Source organism: Pygocentrus nattereri, chromosome 8 (genome assembly GCF_015220715.1).
Source record: "Pygocentrus nattereri isolate fPygNat1 chromosome 8, fPygNat1.pri, whole genome shotgun sequence".
Taxonomy (NCBI): Eukaryota; Metazoa; Chordata; class Actinopteri; order Characiformes; family Serrasalmidae; genus Pygocentrus; species Pygocentrus nattereri.
The window spans coordinates 39124397-39141985 of record NC_051218.1 but is presented as its reverse complement, the minus strand read 5'-3'; the positions used below and the strand labels follow the sequence as shown (position 1 = coordinate 39141985).

Genomic DNA, 17589 nt, shown 5'->3' with positions numbered 1-17589 from the left:
AGGGTGACTGCAGAGGGCAGTGCAAACTCAAAACCGCACATACACACACAGCATGGAAAGTGTGTGTGTGTCAGCTTTTTCTCTGCGCACTCCGTCTTGGATTTTGTGAAAGTGGAAAGGTGAGTGCCCTGGGCTTTGGCTCAGCCAATTTCTGCAGCTCTGATAGCTCAGCACTGAGGAGAGATGAGAGGGACAGATGGAGTCCCAGAAAACAACTGGAGGAACGACAATGGGAGAAAAATGAGTGAAGCTGATTTAGGTTTGGCCTTCTGGACCTCTTCCTCACCATTAGAAGACTAAAAAAGCTTAGTGAGAGCCATGTGACCAAAGGTGCTCCCACGTTCTTGAGGGACCCTTGTTGGAAGGAGGAAATGGAGGTAAAGAATTGATGAAAAGATGAACAGCTGGCAGCAGATAATCCCAGCATTGCCACAGTCTCAGAAACTAAATTACTTATGGACTCCTGGTGTATTATCATGAGTAGAGAAGTGGAAAACATACAGAAATGTACACTTTTGATAAAGGTCTCAAAAAGTTATTTGAAGTGGAGAGGAACCACTTCTGGTACCCTAAAGAACTTTTCTATGATGGGTTAAAGCAGTGGTTTTCAATCTAGTCATTAGGGACCCCAGATGCTCTTTATATTTTTGCAAGTTAGGTTAGAGCAAAACACTTGACCATATGGGGGTCCCTGAGGACTAATTTGTGAAGCATAGGTTTAAACAACTTTTTTTGTAAATGAGATGTGCAAATGTCAAGAACCTTTTAAAAAGTTAACAGAATCTTCCCATAATATAAAGGTTCTGTACAAACTAAATCAAAAACAGATAACTGCATGACCAAGCAAAAATGTATGAATTTTTACTTTGAAGCATTTGGTTGGGATCAAATGCTTCAAAGTAAAGGAAAGATAAAGTTGGCTTTAGATTAAGGATGGGTAAGGGCCCAGTGTGAAAGGTGGGCATGGGTGGGTTTAACCATAAGGCCCTCTCTTCTAGAGAGGAGTGAGAAGACAAATTTCCTAAAATGTACACAAAAAATATTGGTTTCATTGATTTCATCTGTGATTATTACTCTGAATCATTTCTGAAAGTACACAGTCGTTCAGTGCAGTCCAACTTTATCTTCTTAATCATCCTATCACTGCTTAGCAACTGTTAAGACCTGCCATTACATCAAAAAGTCTCGGAGGCAGTGTTTCTATGAATATGTTTTGTATTTAAAGTTCCAGATATGGTGAAAAGATGTGCCTAGGACATGTATAAGTCAGATCGGATACCCTGACAGAGTAGGCTATGTTTTATATCTATTTCCAATACCACAAATGTATTTTTTTAAGTTGCTGAATGGGTATTGTTTTTGTCAGTGAATTATGAATTTCCTATGTAAAATATTTGTTTGAAAATAGCCTTAAATATACTATTTTGAAGTAAGTGTCTATTTTCACATAAAAAGTCAAACAAAGGTAAGATATAAATGGTCCATAAATGTTTTTTTATACCTGCAGTTGCAGTATGTTTTAGCCTAGGATGCTTGCTGGGTTAGTGTTTTTTAAGTTTGCTGGTATTGTTTAGACTTTGCTCTATAATACAATATAATATATAATATCTAATATATCATATTTTATGTGGCCTTCACTAGAGTATAAATTCTGCCTGTCATAAGCAGACACATGCTGTTTAGGGAACAGTACTGCAGTGTTGGTTATCTAATGTGAAGCATGCATTGCAGTTGATGTATATATGGTCTTGCTATTGTACTGTAGCTTTGGACTTGGTAGGATGACTGTACTGTTGCTGCTATAGGCTGATGTCAAGACTGTGTGGTCGCCCATGTAAAATACGTAGCCCATTTAAACACTTGTTCTGGTGCTATTGCTTATTAAACAGACACATAGTGTGGTACTTGTTACTTCTCCTGCTGGGGATGGTGGTGGTAGGATAATTTTCAGTCTACAGATCATTGTGTGAAACATTCTTTCCACATTTGAAACATTTCATTTGACATGAAAGAACAACAGAAAAAAAATAAACACCCTACAACATGACATACTGCAACTGACATAATCATGCCTTAAACATGTCATAGCAGATATCATAATCCATCATGACAGTTTATGATAGCATATGTCCAGTAATATGACAATGTTATTTTACCATTACAGTTAACTGTCATGATAGATGCCATGATGTTTGATGATAATAGATGCCATAATGTTTGATGTCATGATCACTAACTACAGTACAAATGATTTGTCAGAAGCTCTCGTGGCAGCAAACATTATAACATTTGTCATGAGATTTACTGCTTTCCATGATGCTTTTGTTACTGAGTAAAATCTGTCTTGAAAGCATACAATATTTGACATCTACCATGACATGTTTAGAGCATGGCTCTGTCAATGTAATGGAACAGAATTCAAGTAAAGTGTTACCAAAACACTCATATTTTACTACCACCAAAACTCTAAATCTGTGTAGGAAGATGATTCTTGGATATTAATATTAAAAGATCATAGGTCATAATCCACATTTTGAGAAGTATTATCTTAATTAGCTTAGCCTCTTAGCTGCCATGCACCCCATGTATTATTACACACTTCTATAACCTAAGAATAGTTCCATTAGTTTGCATTGAAGTCCTAGTAGCTACTTATTAATACATCTTTATATGTAATAAGCCTGGATTGTTAAGGGGTTAAAGATGATACTGACTTTGATTAAAAAGCAAAGCCATCTTTTTGTGACATGAAATTTAGAAAATGTTTCAAGAATTTGGCAAAATAAAACAGCATTGGAAGGAGAACCGGCACACGAAAATGTGTGTGTGTGTGTGTGTGTGTGTGTGTGTGTGTGTGTGTGTGTGTGTGTGTGTGTGTGTGTGTGTGTGTGTGTGGTATACCACAATATGTGCTTTACAACTTTCAGCTTTATGGTCTTCAGGTTACTCTCCTTGGTATGAATGTAAATAATGATTTGGCAGTTTTTATTTGTATTTTTAAAGCACAAACTGCTACTTTTTTGGTTTAAAGTGAAAGGTTTCCATACTGAAGAGTTCTGACATCACAACCATGGATTCAATGCATGGTAGTTGGCATTCCTCCTAAATCACTACTAGTAATATTTACTTACAAAATTATTTTCCTAAACAAACCTAATTATTGATTATGTATTAAATTAATGCAAGCTGATAAAGCAGATGTGCTCATGAATGAACAAACACTAAAGAAATGAATCAAGTGATCAAGTTTAGCTGAATTAAATTGGAAAATATGATGACCGGTAATGTTCCTCTCTCCCTCAGCGTGAAAATATTGCCTTTATGCCGCTATTTTAAGATTGAGACTGTACTTGCCTTGCTCTACTAAAAGTACAGCTAAACGTTAAAGATATAGGTATAGGAGGAGGCTGACTAAACATGTTCATCAGCTTTCCCATCCTTACCTTCAATCCTGCAGAGCTCCTGAATAATGGACCGTACCGTATGGAGCCTCTCAGTCTAGTACAGCTGGGTGAGTTTCTGATCTTCTGGGTGTATCTCTGAAGGTTAGCCATGTGAAGAAAATCTTCATACAGAATTCATTAGTCTGTTAAATGAGATTTAACACTGATGCACAAGGAAGGCCATCGTCTATGCAGAAGCATTCATGCTTTATTGAAGACAAAGAGCAGCCTTGTGGATTAAATGCCAAAAGCAAACAAACATAGAGAGGTTTGTTGGATTTCAGTGAAATCCAACATGAAATCATCTTTCAAACAAACACTTCAGGGGATTTTAGTGTGTTATCTTGGGCACAGACTGTAACAATTTTCAATGCTTTATTCAAAGGCCACCTACATAGGGACTGCATAAATAATGATGTATTAATAAAATGATACTTGTACAGCTTACGCCAGCAATCATATAGTGGAGTAAATGAGGCTGTATTGATATTAGGGGCCTTAAACAAAGTGACATTTGTTCAATTTATAACACTGTTATAAAGCATTATTTACAAGAAATAGAACTTATAAAGCAGTTAACAGTATAAATTAGTTTTGTTTTCATGACCTTCTTATATTTATATTCTTTTTTATTATCCTATTTTTCTACAATTAATGTTTATTCTTACAATTAGTGTTTAGTGTTTTTTAAGGGTCTATTTAAATTCACTTTTCCTGTGTACCGTCTATTTAATGTTATTGGTCTGAGAGTAACGCAATTTCAGTACACTGTATGTCCTGTACATATTGTTGTATTGACAATAAAGCTGACTTGACTTGAAATGTTGACATTTAGTTCATGAAATCTCTCTTTTTGTAATCATTAGCCAGCATTGTTTATAAGTATATAAAGTGGTTTATTCAGTGTTTATGTAGTCCTTATGTAAGCCTTCAAACAAAGTGGGAACCCATCTTCTACCTAGTTTAAAGTCAGTTCTTCTCTTCACCATCATACATCGAGATTTTGTATTGCACCAATTTCTTCATTGTTATTGTTATTGCTATACTTGAACCTAGAAACCTCCCAGTGGCATCATGACACATTAACGATGGCTTTTATATGTTATTTAAGTTCATTCCCTCTAAATATGAATTCGTAAACGATTAGAACAGCCAATTATTTGATGTTTCTTGTTCTCTAAATATCATAAAATATTTGCTATATTCAAATTGGTTTATACGTGTAATAACTGGCATCTCCAGATGGAATGATGTTGTACTCAGTTCCCTTACCCTGTGTGTTAAATACAAGATCTTTTGCAAAATTATTTGAATTTTCTGTACTTATTATCCCGTTTCACCTTAGATGCACTACAGTCCTCAGCATGCACTGCAACATGTGTGTGTTCTGACCCCCTTTCCCCAACAACAACTTATGGGCTAGTTATTACACAAAAAGAAAAGATGCCTGGTGTCTAGTTTGAGCAAATAGGCAAGTATTTAATATCTACTTTGCTGTTGCTGTTTTGGCATATTTTGAATAAACCATGGCCCATTTGGGTCATGGCAAAAGGTTAAGTAAAAATGATATAAAAACACAGTTGGCCCTCAGATTTACTGAGATTTTTTAATATGGCCCTTTTAGTGGTTGAGTTTGACACCTCTGCTTTACACACTATGGCTAATTTGACCTGAGTGATCTGCTAATAATGTTTATTCTCTCTAAATACGCTCCTTTACAAATAGCACAACCGGTGGTCCTTTGAGGCCTCCAGTGCAGTGCAAACACCAGTTTACCCTCCACTTTCCAATGTAGTTCTTTAAAGTCAGGTCTCATTATGTCAAATAATGAAGGCATAATGAGACCACTGGAGTGGAGATAATTCCTTTGAAAAGAAGCGAGCGCTAATCATTAAATTTCATCACAGCGTTCTGCGCACATTATGGGAAAACTAAGAAAACACACACACACACACACATACACACACACACACACACACACACACACACACACACATAATTGTGGATTTTAGATTTAAATGGTTTCACATTATCAGTTTCCATTGATTATTCCTTTCGAAATCTTTCTGCAAACAAATTAGGCCAAGAAACGAAGTAGAATCCTTGGACAATTTTTCAAAGTTATAGGCTTTATTTAACTGGTAAAATGTCAAGCATGATTTCTCTACATAAATAACAAGCACACGAGTCAACATACATGGCTACATGGGTCGGATGTGACATCAAAATGTACTCATTCATTTTGTGGAACAAAGAACAGTGCAGTTGTTTTTCGCTTAGAAAAAGGAGGGGGTGCCGAACTCAACTAGCTGAAGCTTTACACGATTTGGGGAAACCTACACCCTTCTGCTATGTACAGAACACAAGCGAAGTCACAGCGGGTGTAAAATGAAATCAGGGTCTGAAAATTGGTTCTCCAGTAGTCTTCAAAACCAAATATACAAAAATTGAAATGTAACCACGTTAAAAAGAGTCCAATTACTGAAGCAGATGAGGAATAAAACCAAACCATGTGACGAAAGCTCAAATCCAAGCACTTGGTTTGAGTGTCAGTGAAAATGCATAGACTCTGGCCATCGAGGAGAAGATTCGACGCGACGTGCACATGTGTTTGTGCTTCCAATTACGCTAAGAAGGTTCCCCTGCCCATGCTGCTGACCTCATGTAGCATTGTGACTCATGTCTGGACCTGTCAAATTAAAGATCTCCGGTTATATAAACCTTGCGATGTACAAAGCTTGTCTAACACCACACCACACCAAGAAACACACTGTATGATTTACTGAAAGCCAGCCCTCAAGCCCCAGTATGCACAATAGCTATGTCACACACTCAGCCTGACCCTAAACTCATCAAAGCCATTACATTCCAGTGTTAAGTTACCGTTTATCTCCTCTATGAGCATGTAGTGTAGAATAAATGATCTGCCTGCCTAACCATTACATTTTTACGTTTTTTTTGACTCCTCATAAATCCAAAATTTATGCATCCCTATCGTTTACAAACCTTAATGAGAGATTTAAAGTTGCCATGCTGACTTTTACAATGGTCTCTACTTCAAACGAGGACATTCTCAGAGTGAGGGGCATTTTTAATTAGTTAAAATTGCTGAGGGTTGGTGGAATTTCAAATGTACAAACAGGTGGAATTAAGTGTTGCTGTCTTTTTCTCGCCCTACTCGGAAAGGTCATGGAAGGTGTTATCCACAGTCGCAGAGGGAATAATTAATTTTATTTTTCCTATTTCTCTGTTTGAGTGATTGTTCCTTCAAGGCACAGGAAAAACTGTGGGCCCAAATGCGCATGTGAATGTGACAAAAGGACGGGGGCGTGGGAAAGAGAAAAAGTATTGAACCCAAATTATTAGAATAGCTGTCACATATTCAATGTCAGTTTTTTTGAATATCATTTGCTCTATTCTAATTGGGCTCTACATGTATTACCTTGTGTCTCCAGATGGAACGACGTTGTACTAAATCCCTTTAGACACTAGGGCTAATTTGACCTAACAGTGGAGTGACTAATAGTTAGCTATTTCACTTTGAAACCTATCCAGTGCATACAAAAACGAGCATATTCCACTCTAGCCCACTCTACTTTTGAATAAACTTCCCTTGAACAGATACAGTGGTTTTAGAACAGTCAATTTTGGTTTTTTTTTTCAGGATCACTTGAGATTCCTTTCGATAAATTATACACAGACCAAATTCAGTGCAATTGTACTTGTTTGTTTTTTCCATGAATCTTCTTTTTGGAGCCCTAGGCCTCGCCCACCCACACCACAGTATTCCCCATGGGTACGTCAGTGATTTCACAGTTGAGCTTGTCCAGGCGTCCATCCAGGATGAACAGGGAACTCTGAGAAGGAGTCATGAGGTACTGTCCGAAAAGGCCGCTTCCGGTCATCACACGGTTTTGTCGGTTCCAGCGCCACAGTGCAGTTGGCGTGGGCTGTTTGAGGCTCTTGATCATTTTGACGTTGCCGGTGCTGAGCTCCACATACAGGGCGTCTGTCTGGTGGCCCGAGCTGCCGAACACATTGTACTGGTTGACCTCTGTGAAGGAGGGCATAAAGGCCAGGTCAGAGAGGTGCAGGTTGGTATGAATGTCGAAAGGTTGCCCAATTTGGCCCCGGATGGAAATGGGCTGGAGACGCATAAGGCCATCCCGATCATCCACGCTTACAAGGTAATGTCCATCAGGTGAGACATAGGGTGTGCCACTCACATCCCAGTTAGGGCCAATCACACCGTCCGTCACGCTGTCCAGGATCAGCTGGGGGCGCAGAGCACCTGTTGAGTCGGGTCTGCAGTTGATGAAGTAGTAGCCGCCCAAGTGAGTGTAGGCCAGCGACTGTGGGATACAGTCGTACTCCTGCAAACTGATGTTCTTCACGTAAGAGGTGGTCTCCAGGTCAATCTTATGCAGGGCTGGCTCATTCTTATGGAGGATGATTCCAAACCTACAATTGAGAAGACAATCCATTGTAAACATCAATCCATGATACTCCTACATGCTTCTCTTGGATGTATGGCTCTAGATACTTTATAAAACTTTCTGATTCCATTGTTTGTGAAACCAAAAACGGTTCATCTGCACTATTGCTCACAGAAACCCTGGGCAGATTGTATGAGGAGGTTTTTAAACTTCAAAAAGGTTTTACTGAGCTGCAAATCTAACATATGAAAATGATTTAAAACCATCCATAAAATAGCAGTGTAGAAACAGTAGTACAAACCATTGCAACCAAATATCCAAGAAAGTTAGCATTAACTTCTGTAAGAACTGGATAAAACTCTATGGAAGACCTGCTCTGACAGAGACATAAATCTGCCCTCAAGCTTGGTGGACTGCAGTACCCCTTCCACTCTGTAACTCTGTAACCAGTTTCAGAGTGAGACACTGATTGGATCACAAGCTGAGACAGACCAGGTTTAATGAAGGAGGTCTAAACCTACAGGTGGAAAGAGGAGGTGAACTCTTGAGAGTTTTACTTCCACATCTTCAGGCACCTCATAGGCAGAAAAATCTTAGTCGGCAAATGCCTAGCTCTGTAATGGACACCTATTCACATCTCAATCATGCGCATGCATGACGTGGCAAAAATTCAAAGAAGCCAACCACTGACCATTAGATATCTCTTAGAAAAAGATGAAGAAGATAGAGAGAAAACGTCAGAAGAGGAAATGTCAGCATCTGACAAGCCTCAATTAATCTAACTGCCCGTTGATCAATTCTGCCATGCACTTCAAACACACTGTCATTCAGCTGATTTTCGGCACTTTAGACTGTGGTTGCTGACCGAGTCAGGCTGCTACGTGACATTTGCTTCAGACTGATGGGAACATTATCATTTGTGATGATGAGCTGCATTGATTGGCTGATGCTGAGGTCCATTAGTGGTTTAGGCCAGGAATTTCCTGTCTATTCAGCTCAGCAGTTTGAGTGTTAGGATTCTGCTTGGTATCCATTACTTCCAAAAAAAAAAAAAAAGAGTTAGTCACGAAGTGAGCATAGGTACAGTAAAGTGAAGTTGGAGTTTCAAGCAACATGGAATGCCTGGTGATTTTGAAATTCTTTCTCATATATGTGTAAATATGGACCAACGGGACTGATGCTGCCACCATGCATAGCTTATAGTAAGCATTCGATCGACACTGTATGTTATTTTTGAATAACTATTAATAACTATTAATATGATGAGTGAATTGAAATGACCTGTTTAGCCATTCAGCCTAGGCAGTTCATATTGAAGTTATACAGATTTTTGTTACTGCAGCCAGTCAGTAAGTTAAACGTTGTGCTGTTCATGGCTCTCAGCAAGCAAATGGATCGCAAAAGGCCTTTAAAGTATCCAGATATTCAAAAGAAGTGGCTGAAGTTTCCTATTTATGACATCCTTGAGGATTTTTGCCCAAACTTAATCGTTTGATCTGGTACTTTCAGTCTGAAAAAGCTTGAGTGAGGTATAATTCAGAGTAAGAAGAACATGATAGAGATTAAGATGATGATGTTTCAATTTGGGCTATTTGGGAAAATTACAGAGATCCTTTGTTCATATAAATCAGCTGGTCAAATCACACCCCTATTACATTACTAGACCACCTCTGGTTAAACAAATCCAACTTCAATAAACAGTCTGTTTAATCCTGAAGCATGACGAATTCTGACTATTTATGATACACAAATAGTTACAGTAACAGATATTTAATACGCTGCTACATATCACAGACTGTAAGAGCCAAATGTAAGTTCAGTTTAATCTATATTGTTATTTTCTGTTTACTCAATTGTTGTTATTTTCCATTACGTCAGTTGTATTGCGTGCATACTTGTCAGCATTTGACTTGCTATTAGTTTAAAAGAACTGTTGCGCATGTGCACGACAAAAAAAATGGAAAAGCGAGATCGAAGAAGGACGTTGTGCACATAGCTAAAACAATACGTTTTTGACCATCAGCCTTTTGTAAATAAGATAAGCTTTCTGTTTACTCTTTGAGAATGTCAAGTGTTGCCGTGCTTCTAAGGATTGCTTTGGATGGAGTAGAAGACTTCAAATAAAAGACTGAACATGACAATCCTGCAGTCCGTGAGTGAAGCTTGCTAGTTAAGAGGAACAAAGTGGCTATGCGTCAGAAACAAGTTTGCTGTGCACTTCTGCCAGTGGCCAGTTAAAAGTTGTCAAAACAATACGAACTTGGCCACTACACAGACCATGTCATAAACATGTTATGATAGATTATGTCCAGTAATGTGTCCATGCCATGTTACTATAACTTGTCACTGTCGTGGCAGAATGTCGTTATGTTTGAAGCTGTTGGCAAACTAGAGCACACAAAATTAGTATGTGACACAATTTGTCATGACATCTTGTGTCACTTATTACCAATGGTAACATGACAGAAAACAAAATCTATCAGTTGATGACAACATGTGATATCTGTCATGATGTTATGCAGCAGTATTCAAGTGAATTGCTACCTACGAAAGTAGAATATAGATCCCTGAAATCTCTCAAACAGCTAATGACACAGTAAGATTTCAGAATTTTCCTCCAACTCCAAAGTCCATGTCTTGATAGCCCCAGGTAAAAGTGTCCTAGAATGTTCAGCTAGGGTAGCCTATATAGGATATGCCTCTTATGCTGAGATCTCTTTTGATTATTCTTTTCTCTGGAGCAGTCCCTCTGGCTTACAGCAATCACAGAATCATCTGAATCTCTACTGCAATGTAGCAGGAGCTCACCTAAAGCAAGGCTCAATCGTGCATCCTAGCCTCATTCTATCCCAGGAGGTTTAAAAGCAGAGGTGTCCACACAAGTTGGATAACTGAGGTTTCTTCTGCCAGCTGCGTGTAGTTCAGGTAGCAGACGAGATGGCATTAAGTGCCTATAGCTCCTCTGGCAGAAGTGATAAGGCCTGCTTTTTGCAGCTCTATAAAGTCCACTGACATAAGGTATAATAAAGAATAGCACCAGCTCTATATAAAAGAGTTCAAAGCTAGCTGGACTCGTTTTGTACCTTTGTGTATATTTTATGACTTGCTGTGGGTTTGTTGTTTTATATGGTCCCACTGTAGAGCAATTAATGGAAGTAACTTCCTCTCCCAAATCAATGCTGAGCTCCAAGCTCAGAGGGCTCTTCCTAAATGCAAACCAAATAAAGGCCAGTTTCAGGCCTTTTTTCAAATAGCTTGATTCAACAGACATTTTAGCCTCCATCTAGTATTTGAAAATACTGCTATAAAAATAAAAGCAATTGAGAGAAACCTAAAAAGAAAAAAAAAATTATCACAGGGCCTGCGGCACAACAAATAAATGAGATTGCCACTCGCAAATTTATTGATAAAAGCATGACAGGAGCTCAATGAATTTAATGAATGAGAGTTCTGCAGGCTGTTATTTTATGCAGTTATTAGCGAGAAAGTCTGGAGATGTTGAAAAATCTGGCAAGCTGCCTGAATTTGCAGCGCACTTTTTCTCAAATAAATGAATAAAAAAGACATCGCGTAAAACATGAAATGCATTACATCTACATGCATGGCTTACATCACAGAGGCATTCTGAATATGACATCTATGTGGGTCCTGATTAGGTGGGTTGTCGAAGGATGAAACGAAGTGTGCGAACAAAGAAACTGTGCAGTCCTGCTAATTTATCTACTGCTTTGCTGTCATTGCAGTTTAGAACTACGGTATGTTTCCAAACTTTTGTAAACACCTGCTGAAATCAAGGGTAATAATAGGAAATTTCCCCTTTGGGGAAGACATTACAAAACTACATATTAGAACATTGCTGTAGGGATTTGACTGCAATCACCCACAAGAGCATTAGTGAGGTCAGGTACTGATGTTGGATGATCAGTTCTGGATCGCAAACACCACAAAGGCACTGGATGGAGCTCCATCGCTTCAGAGTTGCCACTGCTCATCAGCTCAATTCTGGGGGGCTTTATGCCACTGGCATTGGGCATGGAGACCATAGATTCATGTGTGGCCACTTGAGAGCATCCCATTCTATTAATTAGTGTTCTTCTATTGAGATTATAAGCTGTATATGAGCAGTTGAACACCAGGAATAAATATTTCTGTGGATATTATGTGCAAATAATTTGGAATATCTTTGAAAAAACGTTTATGTTTGAGAGACATTCTTTTTAGAACAGAATTGATTGCAATGTTTTGACAGCTATGTGAGTTCATATGGCTACTGTAATTTCAGAATGGGAAATCAGCCAGATGCTTATTAGATTCTTGCACTGTATTAGTGAATCAATTCACTAAAAGTATTAACCTGCGATAACAGTAATAATAATATACTAACAGTACTGTTTTATTGATTCCAGTCAAAAGAGCAATTCATTTCAAGTAATTTGTTTTTTTAAGCATCAGGAAAAAGCAAAAAAAAATTATCAGAAAATTACACAGAAGCCTCAATTACTGAATATAATATCAAATTCCAGCATTTGGTTGCTCTATTTTCCTTTATTACAGCTTCCATTCTTCGCAGGATACTTGTGCTCAGCTTTACAAAGAATTCCGCAGAGGTATTTTTCACACCTCCAAAGTTCCGAAGCTGGTTGTACTTTCTGCTCCTCACAATCTAAGTAATCCCAAATACATTCAGTGAAGTTGAGGTCTGGGCTCTGGGGTGGTCAGTCCATTGTTCTGAGAACACCTTCAGCTTCTTGAGTATTTTCATTTGCTCAGTGAGGCTTCTTGACAGCAACAGATCTTTTCAGACCCATAGCGCTGAGTTGATGTCTCACAGTGGAAGGATGGACAGAAACACCTCTGGATTTTTGTCATCTGAAATAAGAATGGGGCTTGGTTTGCTCCTCAATCTTAAAATTGAAAGCTTCAAATACTGTTTATCTGGTGGTTACAGGTTTGGTGGGGGGCTAGTAGATTATCTTACATCTAACCTGCACAGAAACATCTGGAAAAACTTCCTTAATTGACATTTTGACTGGAAATTAAATAAATGGATGGTGGTTTCTGACTTTTGCAAAGTTCTGTATGTAACAGAAAATCACAAGAACTTATTATTTGTGGCCACACCACTAATTGGTTGCTTTCTATTGTTTATTACAAATGCATTTATAATAAAATATGCAGTCAAATTTACAGGATAGTCTGTTGTACCTACAGAACCACTTATTTCCACTTTTCTCTTGCTTACTCAAATTGCCTGCACTGGATGTCATTGCATAACAAAGCTAAAATGCATCTTCTCAGGCTGATGTCATGTCCTTAATCTAACCTGCTGTCCGGTACAGGATGCCAGACTGCAATGATCCCTCTCTTGCATTGTGTTGGCCTCATTTAACATACTGCTGACCTGTAGCACTGAGACATATTAAACCACCAAGGGGGGTCATGGAGAGGAGAGCGCTTTTAAATGTCATCACATTCTAGAGGTGCAAAGCTACAATGGAGCGAGACTAAGGCTTCTGGTCCAATCTGGAAATACAATTCGTAGTTCTATTTAAGAAACTGCTTAAGGCATTACATTGTCTATTTTTGTGAGGTAATATCAGCGGGAGAACATAAGCAGGGCAACCTGATCCCTGAATAATCCACAAGAACCATTAATAGCTTTTCAGGTGTGTTTGGATTATGTTTTTATGAATCTGCAAATATGAAACTGGGATAAAAACTGAGCTATAGCCTATAATAGGGCTCTTGTATACACACCGATTAGGCATTATGTTCTTCACTGGTCATGATGTTCTTCAGTGGTCACTACCCCCATGGACCCTCACAGAACAGGTACTATTTGGGTGGTGGATCATTCTCAGCACTGCAGTAACACTGACGTGATGGTGGTGTATTGTGCTGGTACAAATGGATCAGACACAGCAGCTTTTAAACACTCTGTCTACCCACTGTCCACTCTATTAGTCACTCCTACCTCATCAGTTCACCTTGTAGATGTGAAGTCAGAGACGACAGCTCATCTGCTGCACAGTTTGTGTTGGTCATCCTCTAGTCCTTCATCAGTGGTCACAGGATGCTGTACGCTGTTGGCTGGATAATTTTGGTTGGTGGACTATTCTCAGTCCAGCAGTGACACTGAGGTGTTTAAAAACTCCAGCAGCACTGCTGTGTCTGATCCACTTGTACCAGCACAACACACACTAACACAACACCACCAGGTCAGTGTTACTGCAGTGCTGAAAATGACCCAGCACCCAAATCGTACCTGTGAGAGTCCATTGGGGTCCTGACCACTGAAGAACAGGGTAAAAAGGGGCTAACAAAGTATCAGAGAAACAGATGGACTACAGTAACTGTAGAACTACAAAGTGCACCTATGTAGTAAGTGGAGCTGATAAAAAGGACAATGAGCACAGAGACGCAGAGGTGGTCATAATGTTATGCCTGATCAGTGTATATTGTTCTCAATTGAAGAAAAAATTATTTTAAAATAATAACCTCACATTAAGTGCAAAAATAGCTTAAATCTTATAATAAGTAATAAAAACTTTCAAGAAAAGGCTTTACACATGTGCTTAGCACTGGGCAGTATACTGACCAGGGCTGGGTTTAATGATTCTGGGGCCCAAGGTGGAATACAGAAATGTGGCCCAGAGGATTCTCATTGAAATTAATAGTCAATCTCTGGGCTCCTGACTGGTGTATCTTAAATCTAGTCGATATGTCTAATATTTCTCAGATTGACATTGTTGTAGGAGTATTATAAGATTATGTAACTTATTTCTACACAATTTACTAAGCTTTACTTAAATTTGACTCAATTTCTTAAAATCCCAGACTTAATACATGCTAAGGCTTATTACTGAGTAAGTGCTAAGACTTCAATACAAACTGAGATATTCTTGGGTTATAGAAAAATGTATTAAAAAATTGCGCCCTCCAGTGGTACCTGACCAATTAAGAGGTTAAACTGTACTAAATGATTTAATGAATTGAAATTATTGATGATTTCCTTTCTCGACACCTAGAAGTGTCACACTGCAGGACGTAGTCCATAATGTAGATTATTGCTTAATTGCCATATTTATACCAGTCTTCAAGCAGTTGTGTCATCATGTAACAACATAGAACAGTCCATTAAAATTATACCAGGTGGTGGGGCTGCGTTGGAATTGCCTACTTTTGCCTACTGCAAAGACCATCCAAGCATCTGACATACCAGTGGAAATTCTCCTTAAGGTATTAATTGTTCTTATAACCTTTGCACCAGTATTACACAAATTTGAATATGAACAGTGCAACATGCTAAGGTTAACCCATTTAGCTGAATGGCTAATGGCCCATTTACCTGAGTGGTGCACTAAACAGAAAATGCACTTTCAACCGATTGCAAATGAATAAAACATAATACATGAACACAATTATTGCTAAAATAACTAATCTAGCGTTGATGTGATATATTTAATTTGTGTACAACCATCTGACACATTTGTATCAATTTCAAACATTTTTTCCAGGGTGATAGGAATGTTTCAGTCAAAAAAAAGAAAAAACTTTGTCAAAAACATGAAATTCTTGTAATATTTACAAAATAATATTAGTATCTGATGGTCATGAGTGCATGTGATGCATTTGCGGGACAAAGTATTTGAAAAAATTTAGACATGACACATTTAGTCCTGGACTCAGAGAAGCAGCTGTGTGTTTACACCTAAATATGGCTTTTATATAGCAAGCCATTTTAGCTTTGTAGTGCTTTTTTCTTGATAGCAGGAATTCAATATACACGTGTAAAATTTGATTTCCACTCAAAAACGGAATTTTGCCAGTAAAAATGAAATTCCTTGTATCAAAGATTAGATTTTCATTAGTAAAAATGCAATTATTGATATTAAGAATAACATGTTTGCCAATAAAAATGGAATTCTTGATATCAAGAATGAAATATCTACATGTGAACATTCATTTTTTAGCAGTAAATTGAATTCCTGATGTTAAGAAAAAAAGGATTAAAATCTAAAACAGCATGCCATACTTTTTTAAACGGAAAAAAAAGAAAAATACAAGGCAGAATAAAATGCCAATGTCAACCTACAAAATATGTTGGCTTACATGAAATCCTAAAATTACCAGAACATTTAATTATACCATGATATACATTTTTGGCCATTTTGCGCACTACCACATTAGCTTCACTCAGTGTAGTGAAAAGCTCAGCTACAGAAAATGTAATCATTTAAACGTGTCTTTCATTGTTCTTAGTGGCATGTACAGCAACAATGCGTACTTGTAAAAAAAACAATGCGTACTTGTAAAAAACTCTCAAGGCCTCAATAAAAACTTTTACAATTTTCCACCAGTTTCACCTGGAATTGACTCATTATTTCAAATGAGCATGGCATCAAATCACACACAAATAGCCATCTGTCACCAGAGGAGAAGAAAAGGATCAGAGGTACATGCTCAGTAATCTTCAGCCCGGATTTAATCAAATCAAATGAGATTTTCCTTTCCAGGCAGCTCCTCTTACGCTGTTTATTCAGGGTTTAATCTCACGACTCTTGTCTCCTCAACTGCTAAAGCTACTTCCGAATGCAAGTGACTGTGAATGCATTATGTGGGATATTAGAGTCTAATGTCAATCCTCCGGCGTGATTTACTCAGCTTGAGCTAGTTTGTCTGGACTTGGCGCATAGAGCTGCTGCAATACACACCCAACAACTGTATGTTCATGGGAAGTGGTGTGTAATGCTATGGATGTATCCTGATATATTGTAGAACTTAAGATTTTGATCAACAGCCATTCCAACCAATATAGCGATAGAGAACAGAGGGGAAAAATGAAGTTTTGCTTAGTATGATATCATTGTGTACTTCATGTTTACATTACTAAAAATTAAGATTCCAAAAGGTTTCTTTGGCGTGGAGCCGTAGAAGAACCATCTTTGGTTCTGTATGGAATGCTTTCAAAGTTGGACCAATGATATTGTCTTTGGTAATGCTTCAAAGAACCTTTCAGACAGCTTTATTACTATAAGTTTTGCTTGTGCTGCTTAACATTTCAGCACAACCAAATTATTTGGCCTTTCCTCATCACGTTTTGGTTGCACATGGTTCTAGTAGCCAGACTTCTCCATAACATCAGAAAGTCTGGTTTAAAGTTTCTTTAGTTAATAACCCCTTAAATTAACAGGAAGGGGCTGTTTGACCACCACAGACATTGTCAGAACAGTGCAACAAAAACAGACTGGGGTGAAACAAAGTGCAATATAATGGCTCAATAGCCATCAGAAAATGTCAAAACTCTCAAGTCAAAGACAAGATGCAGTGAATTTCACAAACTTTTTTTTTTTTCAATCCAGAGACTACACCTTCATTTAAAAGAGTAATTACTGTAACAACTGGTGTCTAGATGGCATTTAGACTGATAAAAAAGTTAGCTTTCGTGTGTAACTTGGAACGCAAAGTGCATACATATTGCAGTGTGCATAGCCAATGAAACTGTTACTGGCAAGAATCAGATGGCTGAGAACATGTTAGCATGTAATAAAGATAAGATAAGATGCCTTTCTTGTCATTGCACAGTGTATAACAAAATTGAGCAGCAATCCAACGGCACTTTCTAGACACAACATAATTAAACATAAAGCTAAAATATATAAAGTGCAAATTTAAGAAAAATAGTATAAAAAATCTTATATATAAAGAAA

The 17589-nt window shown here is 38.0% G+C and overlaps 1 protein-coding gene across 4 annotated transcripts in view; it reads right to left on the bottom strand.

The window, feature by feature from the left end:
- Positions 1-5551: 5551 nt before the first annotated feature.
- The window catches only part of fstl5 (follistatin-like 5), a 242777-nt gene continuing 230739 nt past the window's right edge, over positions 5552-17589 (bottom strand). For all 4 annotated transcript variants that reach the window (XM_017692046.2, XM_017692048.2, XM_017692047.2 and 1 more), the window contains one exon: positions 5552-7904. In XM_017692046.2, the coding sequence (XP_017547535.1) occupies positions 7202-7904 (703 nt within the window). In that variant the 3' untranslated portion in view covers positions 5552-7201. The remainder of the gene's footprint in view (positions 7905-17589) is intronic.